Source organism: Ursus americanus, chromosome 2, assembly GCF_024610735.1.
Source record: "Ursus americanus isolate L20-20 chromosome 2, mUrsAme1.1.p, whole genome shotgun sequence".
Taxonomy (NCBI): Eukaryota; Metazoa; Chordata; class Mammalia; order Carnivora; family Ursidae; genus Ursus; species Ursus americanus.
This window is the reverse complement of record NC_142128.1, coordinates 15,695,638-15,714,123: the sequence shown is the minus strand read 5'-3', so window position 1 is coordinate 15,714,123 and position 18,486 is coordinate 15,695,638. Positions and strand designations below refer to the sequence as shown.

The following is an 18,486-nucleotide window of genomic DNA, read 5'->3' as shown; positions in this document are numbered from 1 at the left end:
GTGATCTAGAAGATAAAATTATGGAAAATAATGAAGCTGAAAAGAAGAGGGAAAGAAAACTATTAGATCACTAAGGTAGACTTAGGGACCTCACCAATTCCACAAAGCATTATAATATCCTATCATAGGCGTTCCAAAAGAAGAAGAGCAGGAAAAGGGGGCAGAAGGGTTATTTGAACAAATTACAGCTGAGAACTTCCCTAATCTGGGGAAGGACACAGGCATTCAAGTCCAAGAGGCAGAGAACTCCCCTAAAAAATCAACAAACACAGGTCCACACCAAGACACATCATGGTGAAACTTGAAAAATATAAAGATAATGAGAATTCCAAAACAGCTGGAGACAAAAGGTCCTTAACCTACATGGGTAGCCACATAAGGTTAACAGCAGACCTGTCCACAGACACTTGGCAGGCCAGAAAGGAGTGGCATGATATATTCAACGTGCTAAATGGGAAAAATATACAGCCAAGAATACTTTATCCAGCAAGGTTAATCTATTCAGAATAGAAGGAGAGAGAAAGAGTTTCCAAGACAAGCAAAAACTAAAGTTGTTCAAGAATGCTAAACGAGCTCTGCAAGAAATACTAAAGGGGAACCTTTGAGCACAAGAGAGACCAAAAGCAACAAAGACTAGAGGAAAGAAATCTACAAGAAGAGTGACTTTTACGGTAATACAGTGGCACTAAATTCATACCTATCAGTAATTACTCTGAATATAAATGGACTAAATGCTCCAATCAACAGACATAGGGATTCAAAAAGGATAGAAAAAAAAAAAAAGACCCATCACTATTCTGCTTACAGGAGACTCATTTTATACTCAAAGTCACCTCCAGATTGAAATTGAAGGAGTACAGAATCATCTGTCACCCTAATGGACATCAAAAGAAAGCTGGAGTTGTAATCCTTATATCAGACAAACTAGATTTTAAACCAAAGACTAATAAGAGATGCAGAAGGGCACTATATCATAACAAAGAGGTACATCCAACAAGAAGATCTAACCATTGTAAATATTTATGCACCCAAATTAGAAGCAGCCAAATATATAAATCAATTAATAACAAGCCTAAAGAACTCATTGATAATAATACAATAATAGGGGACTTCAACACTCTATTCACAGCAATGGACAGATCATCTAAGCAGAAGATCAACAAAGAAACAAGGGCTTTGAGTAACACACTGGACCAAATGAACTTAACAGACATATTCAGAGCATTTCATCCTAAAGCCGCAGAATACACATTCTTTTTGAGTGCACAGGGAACATTCTCCAGAATAGATCATATACTGGGTCACAAATCAGCCCTCAATCATACCAGGCATATTTTAGACCACCCCACTATGAAACTTAAAGTCAACTACAGAAAAAATGTGGAAAGGCCACAAATACATGGAGGTCAAAGAACATCCTACTTAAGAATGAATGGGTTAATCAAGAAATTAAAGAAGAAATTTAAAAAATACACGGAAACAAATGAAAATGAAGACACAACCGTCCAAAACCTTTGGAATGTGGCAAAGGCAGTCCTGAGAGGAAAGTATATAGCAACCCAGGTCTTTCTCAAGAAACAAGAAAAGTCTCAAATACACAACCTAAACTTATACCTAAAGGAGCTAGAGAAAGTACAGGAAATAAAGCCTAAGTCCAGCAGAAGAAGGGAAATAATTAAGACTAGAGCAGAAATAATATAGAAATAAAAAAAGAGAGTAGAACAGACCAACGAAACTAGGAGCTGATTCTTTGAAAGAATTAAGAAAAGTGATAAACCCCTGGCCACACTTATCAAAAAGAAAAGAGAAGGACCCAAATAAATAAAATCACGAATGAAAGAGGAGAGATCACACCCAACATGGCAGAAATACAAACAACTATAAGAGAATAATATAAAAAATTATATGCCAACACCTGGGCAATCTGGAAGAAATAGATGCATCCCTAGAAACATTTAAACTACCAAAAGTGAAACAGGAAGAAATAGAAAACCTGAACAGACCCATAACCAGCAAAGAAATTGAAGCAGTAATCAAAAATCTCCCAACAAACAAGAGTCCAGAGCCAGATGGCTTCTCAGGGGAGTTCTACCAAACATTTAAAGAATAATTAATACCTATTCTCTGAAGCTGTTTCACAAAATACAAATGGAAGGAAAACTTCCAAGCCCATTCTATGAGTCCAGCATTGTTACCTTGATTCTGAAAGCAAAGACATCACTAAAAAAGGGAATTACAGGCCAATATCCCTGATGAACATGGATACAAAAATTCTCAACAAGATACTAGCAATAGTATCCGACAGTACATTAAAAGAATTATTCACCATAATCAAGTGCGATTTTTCCCGGGGTTTCAGGGGTGGTTCAACATCTGCAAGTCAATCAGCTTGATAAACCACATTAATAAACGAAAGGATAAGAACCATATGATCCTCTCAATAAATGCAGAAGAACCATTTGACAAAATACAGCATTCTTTCTTGATAAAAACCCTCAAGAAAGTAGGGGTAGAAGGAACATACCTCAACATCATAAAAGCCATATACAAAAGACCCACAGCAAATATCATCCTCAATGGGGAAAAACTGAGAGCTTTTCCCCTAAGGTCAGGAATATGACAGAGGTGTCCACTCTCACCACTGTTGTTCAGCATAGTACTGGAAGTCCTAACCTCAGCAATAAGACAACAAAAAGAAACAAAAGGTATCCAAATCAGCCAAGAAGAAACCAAACTTTCACTCTTCGCAGAGAACATGATACTCTATGTAGAAAGCACAAAAGACTCCACCAAAAAAGTGCTAGAACTGATAGAGGAATTCAGTAAAATAGCAGGATATATAAAATCAATACAAAGAAGTCAGTTGCATTTCTATACACCAACAATGAAGCAGCAGAAACAGAAATCAAGCAGTAGATCCCATTTACAATCATACCCAAAACCATAAGGTACCTAGGAATAAACCTAACCAAAGAGGTAAAAGATATGTACTCTGAAAACTATGGAACACTTATAATGAAATTGAGAAAGACATAAAGAAATGGGAAAACAGTCCATGCTGTGGATTGGAGGAAATATTGTTAAAATGTCTATGCTAAAATATGTGGTTTATATATACAGTGGAATATAACTCAGCCATCAGAAAGGATGAATACCCACCATTTGCTTCAGCATGGATGGAACTAGAGGGGATTATGCTAAATGAAATAAGTCAAGTAGAGAAGACAATTATATGGTTTCACTCATGTGTGGAAAATTAGCGCGGAGGACCACAGGGGAAGGGAGGGAAAACTGAATGGGAAGAAATCAGAGAGGGAGACAAAGCATGGGAGACTCTGGACTCCAGGAAACAAACTGAGGGTTTCAGAGGGAAGGGGGGTGGAGGGATGGGGTAACCGGGTGATGGGTATTAAGGAGGGCACATGTGGTGATGAGCACTGGGTGTTATACACAATTAATGAATCGTTGAACACTACATCTCAAAAACTTATGATGTACTATATGTTGGCTAATTGAACATAATAAAAAAGGTGAAAAAAACGTCTATGCTACCCAAAGCAATCTATACATTCAATGCAATCCTGATCAAAATACTATCAACATTTTTCACAGAACTGGAACAAACCACCCTAAAATGTGTATGGAACCAGAAAAGACTCTGAATAGCCAAAGTAATGTTAAAAAAGAAACTCAAAGCTGAAGGCATCATAATTCTGGACTTCAAGCTGTATTACAAAGCTGTAATCAAGACAGTGTGGTACTGGCACAAAAACAGACACATAGATCAGTGCAACAGAATAGAGAACAAGTACCCAGAAATGGACCAACAACTATATGGCCAGCTAATCTTCAATAAAGCAGGAAAGAATATCCAATGGAAAAAAGACAATATCGTCAACAAGTGGTGTCGGGAAGACTGGACAGCAACATGCAGAAGAATGAAACAAAACCACTTTCTTACACCATACACTAAAATAAATTCAAAATGGATGAAAGACCTAAATGTGATACAGGAAACCATCAAAATCCTAGAGGAGAACACAGGCAGCAACCTCTTTGACCTTGGTCATAGCAACTTCTTACTCGGCATCACCATAGGAAAGGGAAACACAAAAAAATGAACTACTGGGACTTCATCAAGATAAAAAGCTTCTGCACCGTGAAGGAAACAATCAACAAAACTAAAAGGCAGCCTACGGAATGGGAGAAGATATTTGCAAATGACGTATCTGGTAAAGGGTTAGTATCTAAAATCTATAAAGAACTTATCAAACTCAACACCCCCCCCAAAAAAAGAACAAACAACCCAGTTAAGAAATGGGCAGAAGATACGAATAGACACTTTTCCAAAAAAATACATCCCAATGGCTAACAGACACATAAAAATATGCTCAACATCACTCATTGTCAGGGAAATACAAATCAAAACCTGTCAGAATGGGTAAGATTAACAACCCAAGAAACAACAGGTGTTGGTGAGGATGCGGAGAAAGGGGAACCCTCTTGCACTGTTGGTCAGAATGTAAACTGGTGCAGCCACTCTGGAAAACAGTATGGAGGTTCCTCAACATGTTAAAAATAGAACTACCCTGCAATCCAGCAATTGCACTACTAGGTACCCAAAGGATACAAAAATATAGATTTGAAAGGACATATGCACCCCAATGTTTATAGCAGCATTATCAACAATAGCCAAACTATGGAGAGACCCCCAATGTCCACTGACTGATGAATGAATTAAGAAGATGTGATACATATATACTATGGAATATGACTCAACCATCAAGAAGAATGAAATCTTGGGACACCTGGGTGGCTCAGTCAGTTAAGCATCTGCTTTTGGCTCAGGTCATGATCCCAGGGTCCTGGGATCTAGTCCCACATCGGGCTCTTTGCTCAGCCATGAGCCTGCTTCTCCCTCTGCCTCCCATTCCCTCTCCCTGTGCTCTCTCTCTCTCTCTCAAATAAATAAATAAAATCTTAAAAGAAAAAAAAAGAATGAAATCTTATCATTTGCAATGATGTGGATGGAGCTAGAGTGTATTATGCTAAGTGAAATAAGTCAGAGAAAGACAAATACTACATGATCTCACTCATATATGGAATTCAAGAAAGAAAACAGATGAACATATGGGAAGGGGGAAAGAAAAAAAAGAAGAGAGGGAAACAAGCCATAAGAGACTCTTAGGGTAGAGAACAAACTAGGGTTGATGGGGGGAGGTGGGTGGAGGATGGGCTAAATGGGAGACGGGTATTAAGGAGGATACTTTTTATGATGAGCACTAGTGATGTATATAAAGTGATGAATCACTGAATTCTATTCCAGAAACCAATACTGCACTGTATGTTAACTACCTAAAATTTAAATAAAAGAAAATGCAAATAAGTAAATAAATAAATAAATAAATAAATAAATAAATAAATAAATAAGACATGGGGATGTAATGTATAGCAGGGAGACTATCGTCAATAATGTTGTACTGCAGATTTGAAAGTTGCTGAGAAAGTAATTCTTAAAAGTTTTCATCATCAGAAAAAAAGGGTGGTCACTTTGTATGGTAACAGATGGTAAATAGACTTAATATGGTTATCATTTTGCAGTGTATACGAATGTGGAATCATTATGTTGTACACCTGAAACTAACATAATGTATCTCAATTATACTTCAATAAGAAATGGGAGAATTCTTTGATAACCTTCACTGAGGAAAGACTTTATAATTACTGGGAATCCGGAAGCCATAAAGGAGATTGATGGGTTCAACTCCTTAAAAATATCCAAAAGTCTGCGTAACAAAAGGAACTATAAGCAAAGTAAAAAGACATTGTCAAATGAAGAAAAATATTTTGCAACTCAAATTAACTGTGCGCTAATCTTTGAAATATATAAAACACTCCTCTAAATCAGTAGGAGGTAAGGAGTCCAATTAGGTTGACAAATAACACGGCAATTCGTAGGAAAGAAAATTCAGATCTCAAACACAAGTAAAATGTTCATCTATACTCATAACAAGAAGAAATTTAAATTAAAACGAGAGAAAGCTTGATATTTTATCACTGAAATGTGCCATGAGCTAGGGATTTTCCACAAGCTTGATAACTTAGTCTCTTCGCAAAGCTTTTGGGGAAACAGGCACTCTCTTCTGCTGGTTATGAGTGTGTGACAAGTTGCATTTTCAGAAAAACGGCCAAAACGTCTCCCATCGGAAACACTTTCTTTACAATGTGACTTTGATACACATTGCATCTAGAGACATTGAGGTCTGTATTCCCTCCGATCGATCTGGGCAAGCCTGTGACCAGTGGAAGTGAAGCTATATGACTTCCAAGGCAAGTCAGAAAGCAGTAAGACTTTCACCTCATTCTCTTCGGATGCTTGCTCCAAGTCCAGCTACCTTGTCCGAAGAAAGCCAGACAGCCCATGGAGAGGAACTAATGCTCCCAGCTCTAGCGGGCTCTCGGCTGAAAGCCAGCACCAACTTGCCAGCCATGTGACTAAGCCATCTTAAAAGTGGTTTCTTCAATCCCAAGTCAGGCCCTCCCAGCTGATGCCACATAGATCAGAGGCAAGCTGACTCCACGGAGTCCCGCCCAAATTGCACATTTGTAAGCAAGTCAGATGATAATTGCTGTTTTAATCTCCTACATGTTGGCGTGGTTTATTACACATCAATAGATAGCTGTTACAGATTTTGGTACCTGGAAGTGGGGTACTGCCAAAACAGAGACCTAGAACATATGTCATTGGCTTTTAAACAGAGCCAGTTGAGCAATGGACAGAGGATAGAAAGGAAAATACCATTAGTGAAATCATGAAGGGCTTCAAGGAGAGTTAGTGGAAGCCTAAAGGACCTTTGTCAGGGCTTAAAAGCTAGTAAAGAAAATGTTGTTATAAGCTGGGGGAAAGGAGACCTTCAAAGAAGAAATATTGAGCAACATTATCATCTTCATAACAAGGAAAATAGAAAATATACTTACAAGCTCAATGATCTATCTATAGAAGGAGATTTTCAGGTAGAAAATTTAAAGCCCCAACTGTTTTAGGGTTCAGGATACCTAAGTTAAATATAAAAGAAAAAGCACAGGCTAAAAAAAGAACTGTTAAATATAAAGAAACTAGGAGTTACTGGGTTTGGAAAAAAACTTTCTCATTCACACCTCTCAACATGTGCACAGTTCAGCCGCATTGTAGAATTGCGATGAACAGCTGTTTACTTGAGTGGGGGGTGTGTCCAGTGGTTATTTCTGTGCCTTTCCCACCATTGTAAATTGGGGGGCGGGGGTGAGGATGGGGCCAAATAACTACTTTGTTAGTCCACAGGTTGTGGCATAGAGAGAAAGCATTCAAGGAACCATAACCTGAGGCTCTGCACTCTAAGATCCCGATCTGGTATGTGGACCTAATTTAGATGATAAGATCCTGGACTTCAAGCCAGTGCCATAATGGAATGAAATTTGGGTGTCTTGGGGAAGAAGATGGGTGTTTTGTGCATGTGGGAAGGATGTGAATTTTTCTTTTAAGTAAGTTCCATGTCCAGAGTGGAGTCCAGTGCAGGGCTTGTACTCACAACCCTGCGATCAAGACCTGAGCTGAGACAATTAACTCACCAAGCCACCCAGGCACCCCTGAGTTTTTATATTCTGGAAGGTAGACTGTGACAGAGAGTATTTTCCAAAAATGGCATAATTTCTCCCATCCCACAGGCTCCTCTTATAATGTAACTTAAAAACTTCATCAAGAGGTGAGGGACTGTCTCTTCCCCTTGGATCTGGGCAGGCTTGTGACTTAGGAGAAGTGAGTGATGTGACCGCTAAGGCTGGATCGTAAAAGGTGATTCTCTTACGAATTTTTACTCGGGATCCAACTACCACGCCATGAAGAAGCAGCCTGTTCAAAGGCCCATACGGAGAGAGACGAAGGCCCCTGACTGAGCACCCATCTGACAGCCAGCAGCGCTTGTCAGCCATATGAGCAAGCCATCTTAAAATTGAATTTACAGCCCAAAGTTGAGCCACCCCAGCTGAAACCAAATGGGACAAAGATAAGCTAGTCCCACTGAGTCCCGCCTGTGTTCAGATTTTGTGAGCAAAATACGTGGTGGTGGTTGTTCTGAGCTATTAAATTTTGGGGTAGTTTGGGGTAGTAACAATCTATTGTTACAGGATGTAAATTAATAGAACCCTTATAAGAGATCAGTTGGGCAATATATGTCAGAATTCCAGATCCATATGTTCTTTTACGAGATACCTTATTTTGGGAAATTGATTCGTCAGGTACACTTGTTCACAGTTGCAAAACAATATACATACAAGACAATTCACTGTACTATTAATTATAATAGCAAGAGTAGAAAACAGTTAAAATGTTTAATAGACTAGTTAAATAAATTGTGTAACATTCAAACAATAGAGTATCACGCAGCTATAAAAAAAAAAATGAGGAAGATATCCATGCACTGATTCCTAGGATAAACTGTTCAGTGAAAAAAGCAAAATGCAAAAGAGTATCTATAGTGCACTATTTTTTGTGTAAAAAAGAAGAGGAAATAAAAACATATATACATACATGTATTTGCTCATTTGAGCACAAAGGAACACCAGAGGGTTGAAATTCAGTCTGAGATTGGTTGCCAACAGGGCTTGAATGAGAATGGGTGAAAAAGATAGATGGAAGGATTGGGGGTTGTTGGTGAGGGAAGGAAAAGGAGGGAGAATGGGACGAGGGCCTAAAATTGAATGCAAACAAAAACAAATGAACCAAACTGTATTTTCAAATTACTGGTATGGCCACACTGAAGGAAACAGGAAAAGGAGTTAACCTTTAAACCTAAATAGTTGGACTCCTACTACAGAGGCTGAGAGCAAAGCAACTGTGAACACTGACCACGGAACTGGTAGGCTTCTTTTGTGCAGAGGCGTGAGTTAGCATGAAAAGAGAGGAGGATAGAATGAACTCTGCCACGTTGGATCAGAATTAAAGGGTATCCGTGTGAACTCACGGGTCTTAACACATATAGCTGTGTACAGAAATGGTTATGGTATTGTGTGGGTATTCACGTATACATACATCATTACACACATACCTGTTTCCCAGATACAACCACTGAGAGGGCCTAGAAGCGATAATATTCCAGCGGCATTGAACACATCTAGTACCCACATCTAAATTTTTAAACGCCATTCTCCATTAAAAGGAACTAGACGTAATGCTCAGTATTTGACCAACGGAACAGAACATGAGACTGAAACCCTGCAGATCCGCTGATTAGAAGCAGAAACATTAGAATAATGTTCAGTATTTGAACATTAGAAGGAAACAGGGATCTTGGACAAATGGCTAATTCTAGCTGTGAGGCAGAAGAGCACAAAGTGTACCTCGAAGGAATGTTTTTCTGTCCCCAAAAGTAAAACGCTCAAAAGAATGATAGGGATATGTCAAAAGGACATGGAAGCCAGTTTGAAGGGCTCCTACTGGCTAAATCTGGGACAATCTGAGCATTAAAATAAGTAGTGATAATAAATGATTATAACGTATTGAATAAAATAAGTGAACACATTCACCCGATATAAATTAATTAATTAATTAATGAGGGAAACCTCTTCATCACAGTAGAAAGCCAACTATACAAAGAATGATGGATTTAGAAAAGCACCATTTAGCAACTATCATAATTACAATTGATTCAGGCAAGAAGTATCAGTGCTAAAACTAGTGGATGAAAGTTTGAGAAAGAACAAAATATTTACACAGTCTCAAAGTATCTCCGCCACAAGATACTTAGTAATTACAGGATGCAATAGTAATTTTGCAGCGGAAAGTACTGGTAGATAACCACCTTAACGAAATTATCAAAGTTAACATTGCCAGTAATGGAACTAGTCAATACTGTGTGCCTCCTGATATGATTCATTGAGAAGAATCCAGTATCCTTTCCATACTATCCCTGCCAGAAGTGTAGTGAATCTACTCATGAGGAGACACTAGAGAAGCCCAAACTGAGGTTTATCGTCAAAATAACTAGCCTAACTTTTCCAAATATCTATGTTATAAAATGTAAAGAAAGGCTCAGTAACTGTTGCAGATCAAAGGAGACAAAAGGTAGAAGACAAATGCAGTGCATGGTCTTGAATTTTCTTTTGTTATAAAGGACATTTAGTGAAATCTGAATATGTGTATAGTTTAGACAACAGTACTGTATCATTGTCTATGTTAGTTTCCTGACTTCGATCACTGTGCTATTGCTACGTAAGAGATTGCCTTGCTTTTAGAGAATAAACACTGAATTTTTAGAGGCAAAGGGGCGTCAAGTCTGCAACTTATTACTTTTAAACAGTCTAGAAAAATTATAGGGGCTCCTGGGTGGCACAGCGGTTGGGCGTCTGCCTTCGGCTCAGGGCGTGATCCTGGCGTTCTGGGATCGAGTCCCACATCAGGCTCCTCCGCTATGAGCCTGCTTCTTCCTCTCCCACTCCCCCTGCTTGTGTTCCCTCTCTTGCTGGCTGTCTCTATCTCTGTCAAATAAATAAATAAAATCTTAAAAAAAAAAAAAGAAAAATTATAGAAAGAAAAAGGGAGAGGAGAGGGAAGAATTTTTTTTATTCTTGCAACTTTTCTTGAAGTCTGAAATTATGTCCAAATATTTTGAGTTTAAAAACAATAATGAAGCTACATCCTAATATGTCTGAAATGGAAAGATGTCCAGCATTATATTGTTAAGTTAAAAAACAATGTATACAATACATTACTTCTGAGGTTAAAAAAAAAAGTGGGAGGAAATGAGAATCTATATTCATATTTGCATAAAGAATTCTGGGGTAATACACTAAGAACTATAAATAGTGATTAGGAGTAAAAGCTGGATAGAGAGGAAAGAAGCCTGGGAGAGAGATTTGTTTTTTTACTAAGTACTTTTTTATATGTTTTTATACTAATATATAGTAATATTCTAATTAAAAATATAATTCAAAGAAGAAAAAAAGAGAAGAGAAGAAACTGGTAACCCAAGTGCAAGATAATCATTAGAAGATATAGAAGGAAAGAGAGAGTACTGATTAACACAGACAAAAGGAACTACAAATGCAAGTATTAAAGAATGTAGACTATAAATTCCTCGTTTTCCTCACCCTGGTGCTACCCCTCAAGAAGCATGGGGAAAGTAGAATGGAAATTAAAAATAAAAGTCACGAAGGGGAATTATTCATAAATGCAGAAAAGACATCTTTGTGGTATGATGGAAAGAGCACAGGCTTTAGAATAAGATCAAAGATGAAATGCAGTCCCTGCTATTTACTAGCTATATGTCCTTGGATAAATTAATTTCTTCCAGCCTTGGTGATTCATCTGTAAATTGCCTATGTCACTTAACTGAAATATATTTTAGAAAGATATGTTATCAAAGCTTGAAAATTTAAGTAAAGTGCCAGTACTGTACTTAAATATTGACTATTAACTTATGGGGGAAAGCGCTTACTTATAACCCCACACTCATTCTGAAGAGTTGAGGTATTATACCCATGAAATGGGTGGTATTTTGGAGGGATTAGGTAGTAAGGGAAGAGGGGGAGGTATATATTGGTCGTTATGTGCCTGTGTTTGTATCTGTGTGTCTCTTAGAGCAAAAGAATTATTAAAAAGCATTTACAGTAGAGAAAATTTAGAGGGGACCCTTTTTTATTTGAATCTCCTAACTGTAAGGCGGCAGTCTCTTTTACTGCCTCATGTGTCTTCTACTCTCAGCCTGTTTGCCCTTGTTGCTCTTTTTTTTTTTTTTTTAACCCACCGGAATATCATCTCTCCAGTTCTGTCCAGAGTTTAAAAATCTGTTAAGGATACACAAAATCTACCAACTTGACACCTCCTTACAGTATTTCAACCGATGAATTCTTTTATTTGTGAAATCTTACAGCATAAATTTCCCATATGTTTTTTTTAATTGTTTAGATGATGAGAATCTATCCCTTGCAACAAACTGTAAAAAGCTTAAAAGCAAGCATTATTCCATGAATGTTTTTATGTCTGACTTGAAAGATAAATAGATACTAATTGCTGTTTCAAAAATTTTGACCTAGATTACTCGGAGGGAGCCCTAAAGACTGTCAGCACAACGGCTCAGACATCCTGACCTTTTCCACTACTACACCTTTGCCCCTTCCCCTAAGGGCCCCTGTAAAAAACTGGTTTCCGGCTAAGCAGGGATGTACTTGGTATTTTCAGGAATCACTGACATTCCAGGACGTGGCTGTGAACTTCACCAGAGAAGAGTGGGACCAGCTGTACCCTGCGCAGAAGAACCTTTACCGAGACGTGATGCTGGAGAACTACAGGAATCTGGTAGCACTGGGTAAGGATGTTGTCCCTGTAAAACTAGAAACCATTCTAAATGGGTGTATTTCCTTAAGTAGTGAAAATTTCCAAATCTTCAGTGAGTATAGTTCAGGCCAGGACGGAATGCTACTCAGTTCTGGAGACAGAGGACCTCTGTTTCCTGCTGTTTGTCCTCAGGTAAAAGATCATGACTTTGCTGAGTTTGAGGTGGGTAGCTTTATTTTGCTGCCTCTGAAATTTCCCCTTTCCAAATCCAGAGGCCCTAAAGACGAAAAATGTTGGAAATGAGTTCTGAGAGAAATTTCTGTTCCTAGTACAGACTTCTATGACATACATTTTTTCCATGAATAGGGCATCAACTTTATAAGCCAGAGGTGATCTCCCAGTTGGAGCAAGAGGAGCAGTGGGTGATGGAAAGAGGCAGCCCCTTGGACACTCACGCAGGTGAGGAGCGAGCACTTGGGTATCTGCTGCTCGGCGAAGAGAAGCAGTCGCTTCTGAAATATTCAACTGACTGTGCTCCAGGTCTCTGCCTCTGGGATTTTAAGAATACTGAGGCCTTTTTAAAAATTCAATTTCTGTTTGACTTTGTTCCAAAGTGGAAATTGCCCTCTTATTTTTTTTCCAGTTAAACAGATAATATATACTTACTATTAAAAAATTCACACAAAAGTTCGTGTGAAGGTATTAATTTTAACATTCATAAATACCTTGCTGTTGCAAATCTCCACACAGCACTTTGTTTTTTTATTCATACATCCTCTCAGTATTCTTTAAATCTTTCTTTTCCATATCAAAGATCTTCTGCCATTTTTATCTACTTTTCATTCTTTTTCCTTTTATTATCAAACTCTTTAAACCTGTCTAAAACCCATAGCCTCAATTTTAATTCTCTTGATTACCTTTATGATATGACCCCTATCCTCTCTGTACTATTAAAATCATTTTCCTGGAGATTACCAATAACTTCCTTCAGTCAAATCCAGTGGCTTAAAAAGAAAACAGTTACTGTCTCCTCTCATCTTGTTGCATTGGATTGTGTTGACTTTACTTTCTTGACATTTTCTTCCACTCTGCCTTGTGATTACACAATTCTTGCCTCTTGTAGTCTTTGCCCAGTATTTCTATCTGCTCCTTCACTGCTTTCTCTCCCTTTTTATTCTTCTAAAAGCATGTATTCCTATAGACTTGGTGTTCATCTCTGTAGTACATTGCCTTTAAGTAACCCTTCTATGGCATTTTCCCATTTCTATATTTTTAGCCTCAGGATTTCACCCACACTCTCTTCCCAGATTTTAGGTTATATTTTCGCTTATGAATGTCATGCTATCATTTTAATTATTTCAAAACCTGGATCTGTTGACATTATACTCTCTCTTTAAAGCATCCATTAAATATGAGAGTTCTTAACCCCCCCCCAAAAAAAAAAAACCAAACAAAACCCAAAACCTTAGCTCCCTTCTGTTGGAATACCACCTATACAGTGTTCTGCCTGGTTATATTAGTAAGTAGTTGACTTTTAAATGTATGTCAGATACTGAGTTAGGTATTTTACACCCTGGTTTATTAAGCCAGGCTAACCTGCCCCCCATCTCTATGTAATTTCCACCCCGATTCTTTGCTTTGGCACCTGGTTTTCCCATTTGGACTTGGTGTTCTGTCATTCAAACTTCAGCTTCTTTTTCAAGGTGGCTTTGACTTGGCTGTCCTTGCTTTTAGCACTCCAGGTCATCTTGGGTGGGAAACCTGTTCCTCTTTCAGCCTCAATGAACCTGAATTTTCATCTGACGAGTGCTGCCATTCCATGGGTAGAAGCTAATAAAACATTTTTTCGGGAACCCCTAACACTTTCCCTGACAACAGTAGGTGACACTATTTCTATGAATCTCCACACCCTGAAACCTGGGAAGCAGGAAACTAAAGGAAGAAAATGAAAAACTCCCTTCCCAGGTGAATTGCCAGCATTGGCACTTACAGCAGAAGGCAAAGCTATTCTTTCCCTCAGGTACGTATTTTTTCCCCACAGGCATATCCATTTGTAGGATCCAAGCTGTCTCCCATTAAGTCCCTATCCACAGATCCCTAGCTAGAGAAAATAATTGCTAACCTAAGAAAATTTCCAGAACTTATTTTGTGGATGCCTCAGGCTCTTGGTTCACAGGTCAGCTTGAACAAATGATGTCCTCATATCCTCCTTGTCAGTTGTAAGCAGCCTGGCAGTCTCCTCCAAGGAGACAGCTTGCATTTTTGCATTTTCCTGTAAGACACAGGGACACAGTGACTGGTTCCTCTTATGAGGATGTGGTAAAACATTTCTGTTGATGGATGCATCTAATTCTGGCTTGCCCTCTGAGGTACTGCTTGCTTTATTGGCATCTACTGATGCCTATTTACTTAGAAACCTCTTCCTCACAAAGGTAAGACCTGGAAAGTGTCCAATGGATTTAGCAACAAAGAGGTTAGTAATTATATTAATAAGGGAAATAACAGGGAAGTAATTAGAAGAACAATCAGTACATTGTTGAGTGAACAGGAGGTAAAAAGGTAGACCTGATAAATACGCCGTATTGTTACAAGAAGCTAGAATGAGAAAGGGAGACAACAGAGGATATATGGGAGACCAGAAGGTAATGTCAAAAGAGGATTGCTCTAAGCAGGAATGGTTTTAGCTTGTTTTTAATACTGAAGGGGAGGGGTTAAAAGAGGGAGTAAGTAGAAAACAGATACAAAATACGGAGCAAGGTTCTAGAAGAGATGGGTGTTGGATTGGAAAGAAGGAGATAAGGGCGATTTTGTATGTAAATAAGTTAGTTGGTGGGAGATTTGGAGGAGTTCACACATGGTTATTTCTATTTTCTTGGTAAAGTTGGATGCAAGGTCCCCTATTGAATGTAAAGGAATGGTGGGGGATAAGTACAGAACTTGAGGAACACTTGCTCTGGCTTACTGAGGTCAATGGAAGCTGACCAAAGATGAATCAAGAGATTACCAGGCAGCTTTGAGGATCCAAATGAGATTTTTCTATGCATTTGTGGTTTCCAGTGACCATGCATATGCCATTTCTCCTGTTCCACACGGCACCAGAAAGGCTTTGTAGAGCTCAGGCTGAGGGCCTGTTAGATGGGTGGAACTAAAGGAGAAAAACTGAGGGTTTGTTAATTCAGGTGATTTTACTTCTTGTCACTTGTCCAAGAAGTGACAAGAAGTAAAATAAGGCCTGAAGAAAACTGGAAACTAGAAAACAATGGAAGAGTCGAAACAGTGGAGTTCTAGATGAGATCAGAAAGTAGAATGTGAATAAGGGCATAGTCTACTCACGGAGCAAGAGAGTGTGACACTGAGTTTGAGAGTCTTTATATGGATCTAAATTCAGAGTATAACTGTACTAACCAGGTAAATAATTGTTGAAGTGGAGTGAAAACGAAAGCACAAACACCTACCAGTTAGAAAATACGATGGAAGAGAAGAGCCCATTTAATAGTAACTAAAAAATAAAACACCTAGAAAATAAACTTTTTTTTTTTTTGCTTTTGATAGAAAATCCTTTATTACTCAATCAAGATATTTATGGTGTTGGCTGGTTTCTAGTCGTCATTATGCACAAAATAAATATAAGTCACAGGAAGCACTGCGTGTTCAGAGTCCCTATGAACAATGTATCAAAACCCACGTGAACTGTCCCATGTGGCAACTGACTTATAGACATGGATATTCATTTTGGGGGAAACAACAAGACTGTAAACTACCTAAATGTTGACCAAGGTTCAATAAATTATGGCATGCACATACATTAGATTACTGTAGAACCGTTATCAAGAATGTGGATGGGGCGCCTGGGTGGCTCAGTCTATCTTCGGCTCAGGTCACGATCCCAGGGTCCTGGAATGGAGCCCCACATCAGCTCCCTGCTCCGTGGGGAGCCTGCTTCTGCCTGTCCCTCTGCCACTGCCCCACCCCGGCTTGTTCTCGCTCGCTCTCTCTCTCTTTCTCTCCAAGTACAGTAAATCCAGGCATTTCCCAGGAAAACGAGCACTCTATGCATGAAGTAGAATCTATTGTTTCTGAGCCACCAGGTCTCAGGGAAGGAAGGCAGACCCAGTGCTACAAAGGCCCACGTGGAAACAAGCCAGGCGGAGCATTTCTCTGCCTTCTCCCAATCTACACACAGCCAAAATTAATCACCTTGTGACTCACACACACTCCAGTGCTTGCTTGAAATAAAGGCCTGCCATCAGGATACAGGGTTCAAATGGAAGAGAAATTCAAAACAATTAGGGAGCAAAATTAAGTGCACTAGAAATAAACTTCTAACAAGAAATGTGCAATACCTGCATGAGGAAAACTTGAAAACACTCTGACAGACACAAAAATAAACTTGAATAAATGGACATACCAAGGTGTCAGTGTCCCTAATATACATGTAATGTAATCCCATAAAAAGTGCCTTCAAGATTTTAGAGGGCTCTAGATAAGCTCATTCTAAAGTTCAAATTGATTATATGTTGACTAATTGAACATATTAAAAAAATAAGAGAAAAAATAAAAGTCAAACAAAAATAATCTAGAAAACTCTGAAAGGAAAAACAATAAGAGGGATTATCTCAACTAGATAATATACAATAAAATTTTATTACTACAAGGCAGATCAACTGAACAGAATAGGAAATCCAGAAATAGACCCAGATGTATGCAGGAGTTTAGTATACGATAAAGGCATTAGTTCAAATCAGGAGGGAAAATGTGGACATCTTAATAAAATGGTATTGAGACAACTGGTATTTAAAAAGTAGACCTTTTTTTTAATTTAAGTATAATTGACACAATGTTACATTAGTTTCAGGTGCACAACATAGCGATCAGTCTTTATGCTACGCTCACCACAAGTGTAGTTATAAAAGGTAGCCCTTTAATGAATAGTGAGTACCCATCTGGAAAGAGATAAAATTGGATCCATAACTTACCCCTTAAACGAAGATACTCCAAAGGAATCAGAGACTTTAAATGTAAAACATGAAACCATAGGAGACCTGGAAGAAAACACAGGAGAAATCTTCTATAACCTTGAAACAGGAAAATCATTTCTATGATTCAAAGTCTAGAAGCCATAAAAGAAAAGGTGTATACATTCAACAGATACAAATACCCAAACTCTGCATGGGGTAGCATAATAAGCAGGGTAAAAAGGCAAATGGCAATAAAGGGAAATATCTGCAATTTATATCAAAATGGCTAAGCTCCCATTAATAAAAGGCTCCTGTCAATCAGTGAGAGGCCAACAGCCCAACAGAAGCATACACATGTCTGAACAGTTCCTAGATAAAGGAATACAAATACGTTTAATGCAAGAAAAAATGTTCAGCCTCACTCATAAGAGAAACACAAATTGAAAATACAGATTACCCATTCTTGCCTATCAGTTTAGCAAAAGTCCAAAAATTAGTCTGCACACACTGCTGATAGGACTGTAGGGAAGAAAGCACTCTCCTACATTGCTAGTGTAAGATGAACCACCGGGCAACATAAGGATGTCTTACATTATCAAGGGGGGTTCCCTTTCCAGATAACCCTGTGTGGTGTTGTAGACTCTTTGGATGAACAAAACATTGTCTACAGTCACATGTTTTTGTAAACAATTTTATGGGAACCCAGCCACACTTGCTCTGTCACTCATACTGTGTGTGTCTGCTTTCACACCATTACGGCAGAGTTGAGTAAATGATAAAGCCCATATGACCCACAAAACCTTAAATATTTACTATATGACCCTTTACAGAAAAAAACTTACCAACCTCTGTCCAAACACTAGTTTTTAATTATTTATAACCACCACTCTCATTAAGAAATTCATTTTTATTGCAACCCGTAAGATCTGTATGATCTATAAAATTGAGACAAAGTCTTACCAAACAACATTTATCCTTACTGCTATGTCTGAACTCTGATAGTTTCTAATCTTTTTTAGCCTATTGTTTCAGTTTTAATTTATTGTTCTATCCACTAAATTAATATTATAACCCACTATATTTTTTAATTAAAAGAGAACCAGAAATGCTAATAGTGCTTTACACATAGAAAGGATAAATTTGGGGCACCTGGGGGGCTCAGTTGGCTAAGTGTCTGCCTTTGGCTTAGGTCCTGATCCTGGCATCCTGGGACTGAGC

At 38.4% G+C, this 18,486-nt stretch overlaps 1 protein-coding gene across 1 annotated transcript in view; it reads left to right on the top strand.

The window, feature by feature from the left end:
• ZNF713 (zinc finger protein 713) overlaps positions 1–18,486 on the top strand; it is a 39,189-nt gene that overhangs the window by 14,133 nt on the left and 6,570 nt on the right. Inside the window, exons 3-4 of the mRNA XM_045786260.2 lie at positions 12,215–12,341; positions 12,677–12,769. Coding sequence (XP_045642216.2) covers positions 12,215–12,341; positions 12,677–12,769 — 220 coding nt within the window. The remainder of the gene's footprint in view (positions 1–12,214; positions 12,342–12,676; positions 12,770–18,486) is intronic.